Here is a 7,993-nt window from a genome sequence, read left to right as displayed (position 1 = left end):
GTACCCCGCTAGTGAGATTCGGAAGGGCGGGGCGGGCCGAGCCGGATCTACCGGTTCTGGGGCTCAGGTGAAGGGGCCCTGGCTGCCCGCAGCTCGCCCCGGGCCCACTGGGACCGCAATAAGCCTCTAGACTGCCCCGGGGCGGCCCCGAGACCGCGGACCTGCACAGGTCGGGAGCGGAGAGGATGCGGGGCGTTTCTGCACCCGGCCGCTTAGGAGGCGCCGCCACTTGGTGTCCTACGAAGCCAAACCCGCCCTCTTTCTTCGTCATCTAAACATTTTCTGCCAGTAATATTTTCCTTCAAGGTACCGTTCAAACACTTCGCTTCATCTTTACTAGCCCGTCAGTCACGGGAAACCATAATTGAGAATAAAATAAATACAGACGGGCCAGGATTTTCAAAGGGCCTCGTAGAAACCCAGAGCAGCAACTGTTCAGAGACCAACTCTCGTCCACCTTTAAAGCCCACGTTATAGTTGTGTGTTCTGACCTGTCTTCTCAATGTGAAGGAACCTCATAAAGTTGCTGGGGCATTTTTTTGCTGTTATTTTTCTAAGTTTCTTTCTTTCATGAGAAGAGGACTCCCAACAGGCTCCTCACCCCGCAATCCATTTACAGTCTAAGCCAGCCTGGATCACAGGCACAAATGCACACATTTGCTCAGGGAGGTCCTAGGATGTGAACTGAGGACCCGTCGCTTGTGATTAAGTTGTGTTATTGAACATGGCCCTGTTTGCTTACTTTGTAACTAATCTAAAAACATACTTTTTGAAAATAATTATTTAAATTTATCACAGTAATTATTTTTTAAGTTTACTACAGGGCCCATGTGCTTAGTAGAGAGAGACAGAGAGCAAGAGAGAGAAAGCAAGCCACCAGGTCCAAGACTTGAACTTCACTCTGCCATGTGGGAGTCCAACACCTCAACTGCCAGGCCACCTGCTGGCCCCTTGAAGAAAACACTATGTTTAAGAATGACTTATTCAATTTTATTTACAGTTATTTTAAATGTGCTACAGGGCACATGTGCTCACGAGAGAGAGACAGAGAGAGAGACAGAGAGAGAGAAAGCAAGCTGCCAAGTTCAGAACTTGAACCAGGGTTGACCACATGGGAGTCTAGCGCCTTAACCAGCACGCCATCTGCTGGCCCAAAGCAAACATTTTAAAGATTATTTTTATTTATTTATTTATTTGACGAGGTTTTTGCTACAGATTGCTTTGCTACAGGGTGCGTGTGCTCGCCAGACAGGGAGAGACAGAGAGATAGAGAGAAATCACCCCCCGGGGGCAGGGGTGGCCACGCCGCAATCCCTTCTCCTCCATTCTCCTCTCAGGATCTTGGACACGCATGCACACGCAACCGGCATGAGTTTAAGCCACCGGGTCCGGGACTCGAACCGTGGTCGACTACATGGGAGTCCAGCAACAGCCATTACACCAACTGCTGTTCCCAAATTCTTTTGTTTTTGAAAATCTCTTACCTACTATTTCTTTTAAGTGTCACTCTATTTATCTAAATCTATGTAAATTTTATATAAATTAGGAAATATATTAATGCAAAACTCAAAACTATGGAGGAAAAGAATGAAAATATTTGCCTCTCCCATCTTCACCCTTCAGTTACTCCAGTCCTGATGGTGATCATTTACCATTTTCTAATATATCCTCCCCTATAAAAATTATAAATAAATATTAAAACACAGGGATAGGGGCTGGCAGGTGGCATAGTGGTTAAGGACACTGGACTCCCATGTGGCTGACCGCGGTTCAAGTCCCAGACCTGGCGGCTTGCGACTTGCTTTCTCACTTTTTTTCTCTTCTTGGAGAGGTTTTTGTTATAGGGTGTGTGCGCTCGCCAGAGAGAGACAGAGACAGAAAGCGAGAAATCACCCTCCAGGGGTATGGCCACACCACAATCCTCTCTCTTCCACTCTCCTCTCAGGATCTTGGACATGCACTCGCACATGCCCAGTGTGAGTTTAAGCCACTGGGTCTGGGACTCGAACCACAGTTGACTGCATGGGAGTCCATCGACATAGCCATTACGCTAACTGCTGGTCCCATTTTCTCACTTTCTCTCTCTCCCTCTCTCTTGCTTGCTCTGTTCCCCTCTGGTCAAATTAAAATAAATAAATAAAGTTAAATAAAATAATTTTTTAAATTAAAAATAAAACATACTATTAAAAAAAAAAACAGGGATACTTGAGCCAGCAGGATAGAAGAGGTTAAGGTGCTAGATCCCACATAGTCGATTCTGCAGTTCGAGTCCCTGGACCTAGCATCTTAAAATGTAGGCTGGGTCTGTGTGCATTCATGGCCCAGATCTTGAGAGCATAATGGAGGAGAAGGGATAATGCCATAGCCATCCCCCCAGGGAGTGATTTCTTCCTTTCCCCTCTCTTCTCTCAGGTTAGCTCACATGCCCTCTAGTGAAAGCTTAAAAAAAAATTTTTTTTTAATGAGAGTTCTTGGGCCAGCAGGTGGCATAGTAGTTAAGGCGCTAGACTCCCACGTGGCTGACTGTGTTTGAGTCTCAGACCTGGTGGCTTGAAACTTATACCAGGTGTGTATGTGTGCGTGCTCAAAATCCCAAGAGAATGGAGGAGAAGGGATTGCAGCATGTTCATTCCCCCTGGTGGGTGATTTCTCGCTGTCTCTGTTTCTCTCTAATGAGCGCAAGCACCCTATAGCAAAAATATGTCCCTAAAAAAATTAAAAAAAAAAAAAAAGCTTTAAAAAAAATGGAGTTCTCTTTGTGGGGAGATTTTTTTTTTCTGTTTTGTTTGTTCTTAAGGTTTTTGCCATAAGGTGCCTGAGCTCACCAGAGAGAAGGGAAGTAAGAAATCACCCCCATGGATATGCCATACTGCAATCCTTCTCCTCCATGCTCTGCCTGAGATTTTAGGCACAAGTGCACACGCACACGTACCTGGTTAAGATTTTCAAACTTCTGGGTCCAGGATTCGAACTGCCATTGTCCATGTTAGAATCCTGTGCCTTAGCCACCAAGCTACCTACTGACCTCAATCTCTACCTTTTTATTTTATATATATAATTTTTTAGATAATTATTTTATTTAACTTGATTATTTGTTTTAATTTGACCAGAGAAAGACAGAAAGAGATAGAAAGTGAGAAAGCAAGCTGCCAGGTCTGAGACTTGAACCACAGTTAGCCATATGGGAATCCTGTATCTTTAACCACCGCGCCGCCTCCTGGCCTCTATTTTATTTATATATTTAAGGTTTTTGCCATAGAGTTTTTAAAAAATTTGCCAGAGGGTTTTGTGTGCTTGTCAGAGAGAGAAAAAGTGAGAAATCATCTCCCAGGGGAGATGGCCACACTACCATCCCCTCTTCTTCATTCTGAGAATGTGGGCACACACTCACTGAGTATGATCTTCAAGTCACCGGGTTTGGGACTCAAGCTGTGGGCAGTCATGTGGAAGTCCCAGAACCTTAACCATCACATCATCATCATAGTCCCAATCTCTACCTTTTAATTGGAGTATCTACACTGTTTACATTTAAAATGATTATTGGGGGTCATCCCATGTCATGGTAGTTAAGATGGCTGTATCTCACAGGGCCAACTGTGCAGCTCGAGTGACTTGAAAAATACTCTGGGCACGTGTGGGTGTGTGCCCAAAATCCTGAGAGGAGAATGAAAGAGAAGGGATTGTGGCATGGCCATCCCCCCGGAGGGTGATTTTTCACTTTCCCTCTCTCTGACAAGCACAAAACACTCTGGCAAATTAAAAATAAATAAATATATAAATATTGACATGATTAAGTTTGGTGTTTTTTTGAAAGGTTTTTGCCTTAGGGTGCATGCACTAGCTGGGGAGAGAGGGAGATACATGGTAAGAGAGAAAGTGAGAAGTCACCCCCCAAGCGGGGGAATGGCCACACTGCATCCATTTTTCTCCTGGGATCTTGGGCATGCACACAGATACACAGCATGATTTCTGAATCACTGGGTCCAGGACTCAAACCACGGTTGGCCATGTGGGAGTCCATTGACATAAGTGCTATGCCATCCGCTGGCCCCGACATGATTAAGTTTTAATCATCTTCATATTTTTATTGGTCCCATTTGATTTTTTAAGTCTTTATTTATTTCGGGTATTTTTTTTTTTTGGAGAGGATTTTGCTATAGGGCACATGCGCTCTCCAGAAAGACAGAGAGAGACAGAAAGACAAAAGCGAGAAATCACCTCCCGGGGGGATGGCCACGCTGCAATCCCTTTTCCTCCATTCTCCTCTTGGGATCTTGGGCACACACGCACCTGGTATGAGTTTAAACCACCAGGTCCGGGACTTCAGCTGCAGTCGACTACATGGGAATCCAGCAACATAGCCATTATGCCAACTGCCGAGCCCACCTCTAGGCCCACTTTTAATAGCTGAGCTATAATAGTAAAAACTTGAAATTAGAATCTGTTTAAATGTCCTCACTTTCAAAAAGAAAAAGAGCTGTCATTAAATAAAGTAGCGAGGAGATAACAGAAATTTAAGCTTATAAACACAGATTGTGAAATTTAACTACAAGTGATATAACCTATGTATACATTTTTCTCTTCCACTTTTTTCAGTAGCTAAAATTGTTATTACAGAGCCTACAAAGGTTATAAAATATGTTTGATTTGTAATTTTGTAAATCTGTCAAGTGATACATTCTGTATGAGACTTTGAAATGATGCTCTGAGAATTTATTTACAGTCACTAAAAAGCAGGTGATTCTGTAAAACTTACAGGTAATTACAAACTCCTTAAACTCACAATATACATACATTTCAACATTTAAATAGAAGCTCATTTTCCTCAAAAGTAATTTTCTACTACTTTCTCATAAAAATATAAAAGACTTAACATTTACAGTTTAAAAAACCTATTTAACTCAAATCGAGATTTTTCTACAAATGATATCTCTTTCCAAAAAGTTTAAAAGACATCATAGAATAATGTGATGTAAATAATCTCACCATAAATAATATTTTACTTTTAAGAAACATTGTGCAGTATTTCCTTTTTACCCTTTCACACTAGATTTCAACTGTGCATATGCTAATGTAAACACACCAGATTAATCCTAGTCATTCTATTTATATAGTAGACTGTCATATTGAAACACACACCATATAAATTGTCACACTACCATTGAAAAATGACAAAAGGCAATCTTTATGAAAGCTTAAAAAATCTTTTTAATAAAAGGCAACCAACACTGTACTAATTCCCTATAAAAATTATTTCTTCCCCCTACCTCTTTCTTCCCTATGAATGGTACCTTTTAAAGCATGTTAATACAAAAGATATTTATAGCACTTTTGCGTAAGTTAGCCTTTTACATGGTTGCTTTCTTTCCTGATACACTGAATTTATCACAAGGCACCAAGATTAAACTCTGAAGTTGTTTCAGAAATGTCGTCCCTTTTTAAGTTCCTCTGGAATGATTTTCTTCAGCAAAGGGTAACCTTAAGGATTTAAGGAACCAGAAGAAAATGAATGATACAACACAGCAACTTCAAACTTGTAGCATTCAAAAGGTATAAATATATTAATAGGTTCCTTGAACTTATGACTTGGGACAAAAAGAGTAACTTTTAAACATAAACCTAAAAATAGTGCACATTTATTATCAATAGGAAAACATTTACTGTATAGTAACACTGTATTAAATCTTACATAATAACACACAGCCAAAAACATTAGAAATTAACTGCCAGATATTCTGATGCATTATCCTGAAAACATGTGTGATACATACCCTAACATAGAACAAAGTATGACATTTATTTCACGGAGAGAGATGTTTCATCACAAAAACAGATTTACTGTATTTCGGTTCTGATTAAGTTCTAGAGAGGTATTTAAAGATTAAAAAAGAGAAACAAGATTTACCTTAAAATAAAAAAGTCTTTATATATTGTATGTGTATATACATATATAATCCATTATTAATACTCTTTATGCTTTTACAATGTAAAACATTTACTTTTGAACTCTAGAAATGTTGACCAGTTTACCTACTTGGTGAACATATTCTAAATTTCCTTTAGAGCACTGCATTCATATTTTCAGTCTAGCAGTCCAGTTCAGGTGGAGCCATTCTACTTCTTTTTCTTCTTTTTTGGTGGTTCATCCTCAGAGCTGCTCTCTGTGCTGCTGCTGCTGCTGCTGGAAGAGCTGGAATCGGAGTCTGAATCAGAGGAGGAGGAAGAGCTTGTGGAGGAAGCTGAAGATGATGAACTAGAGGAGCTTTCGTCGGAGTCGCTGTCCTCTGAGGAGGATGAGGTAGACGATTCTTCACTCTCAGAAGAATCACTAGCGGAACTGTCACTGCTGTTGCTGCTGGAACTGGTTACGCTCTTAGACCTATTAGACGACGAACAGTTATACGGGAAGCCGACACTGAGGAGGATGGCTAAAAGCAATTCCACATGTACACTGAAGCTTTGCTAGCATATTATCCCCAGGTTTGATGCTTTGGGGACTCCTTAACTATTGTAAACCACACTACTTCTCTTTAGGAGGTCTTGTTTCTTTAGCAATTCAACTTTCCTTGGATGGAGTTCAAGATAAGCATATCTACTATATATACTTCAGAGTGAATAACGTTACAGTAAAGTTGCACTGTAACAACCGGGTCTATTTAAACTTCAAGTAGAGTGGAAACTTTCCTAATTGTTGTTTACTTCAGAGGAGATAAGGCTGGACCAACTTGAATGAAATGGACAGTCTCCTCTTGGGATTTTGGTCAGGCACAAATGAAGACTCGTGGATTTGAATGAAATGTACAAATGGCTATATTTCTTACCAGCCTAATAACATTTCCTATCCATATGATTATTGATTATTTCCAGGTTTAAGGATACTCGTAAGTTGAAGAGAAAGGAGAAATGGAGGCAATAAAATAGACAAGTAAGAAGAAGATCATATCAGAAAATTGAATGATAACTATATTATGAATTGCAAAAAAGAGACTTTAGATTCAAATCTTATAGCTGTTGGGCCAGGAGATGGCATGGTGGTTAAGGACACTGGACTCCTACGTGACCGACCACAGTTCGCTTTCTCATTTTCCCTCTCTCTTTCTGTCTTGCTCTTGCTCTGTCCCTCTCTGATCAAATTAAAAATGAGTAGACAAACAAATACATAAATGAATAAAATAATTCTTTAAAAATTTTTTAAAGAATTACTTATTTAATTTTATTTATTAATTCATTTATTTTTAATTTGACAGGGAGAGACATAGAGAAAGAGAGAGAAAGTTAGAAAGCAAACCACCAGGTCCGGGACTCAAACCATGGTCAGCCATGAGGGAGTGTCCAGTGCCTTAACCACCACACCACCTGCTGACCCTAAAAAAAATATCTTATAGCTGTTATTTTAAAATTACCCTCCCGTCCCTCCAACCAGTGTTATGTATTATCTATATAATACTCCCACAGCCACACATACCTTTTTTTCTTGGTCTTTCGTTCTACATTAGCTTCTCCAATGCTGATAAAAACAAGAGAGAAAAAAAAAGTCCTGTTAATCAAATGATTACACATAGCTCAGACAAACCCTTCTGCTATCCCCAAAACTGTTTTACATTGGAAAACTTTGTCTTTTGTAACATGTACTCAGAATGCAGTGTTTCTTATTATAACCAAAGGGAAAGTTTCCTATTATCAGATATATATGGTACATACAGTCAACCTAATCAGAACTTAAGGATATTTCATGACCTGAACCTTTGTAAATTAGTAGTTAAGCTAACTGAATTCACAAATTTGACTGTTTCTTTTTAAAATAATTATTTTATTTAACCTTTTACACAGAAAGTCGTGATATATTTTTCCTAATGACACAATACTTATTCAAGAGAACAAAGCAAACAACAGCATATCAATAGCTAAAATTTTTAATTTGGGTTTTTAGTATCATTATAAATGATTTCATATTAAAAAGACAAACAACCTGTTAATTAATTCATTGATTTTT

At 39.6% G+C, this 7,993-nt stretch overlaps 2 protein-coding genes across 2 annotated transcripts in view; both read right to left on the bottom strand.

Moving 5' to 3' along the window:
• Window positions 1–6,093, bottom strand: part of AFF4 (ALF transcription elongation factor 4) — an 89,203-nt gene extending 83,110 nt beyond the window's left edge. The window contains exon 1 of the mRNA XM_027767645.1: window positions 6,035–6,093. The gene's annotated coding sequence lies outside the window, so the exon portion shown is untranslated. The remainder of the gene's footprint in view (window positions 1–6,034) is intronic.
• The window catches only part of ZCCHC10 (zinc finger CCHC-type containing 10), a 22,804-nt gene continuing 20,903 nt past the window's right edge, over window positions 6,093–7,993 (bottom strand). Inside the window, exons 3-4 of the mRNA XM_014583571.2 lie at window positions 7,466–7,507; window positions 6,093–6,379 (exon numbers count right to left, since the gene is read on the bottom strand). Coding sequence (XP_014439057.1) covers window positions 6,115–6,379; window positions 7,466–7,507 — 307 coding nt within the window. The 3' untranslated portion in view covers window positions 6,093–6,114. The remainder of the gene's footprint in view (window positions 6,380–7,465; window positions 7,508–7,993) is intronic.

This window comes from Tupaia chinensis, unplaced genomic scaffold, assembly GCF_000334495.1.
Source record: "Tupaia chinensis unplaced genomic scaffold, TupChi_1.0 Scaffold144346_1, whole genome shotgun sequence".
Taxonomy (NCBI): domain Eukaryota; kingdom Metazoa; phylum Chordata; class Mammalia; order Scandentia; family Tupaiidae; genus Tupaia; species Tupaia belangeri.
This window is presented reverse-complemented; position numbering and strand designations above follow the sequence as displayed.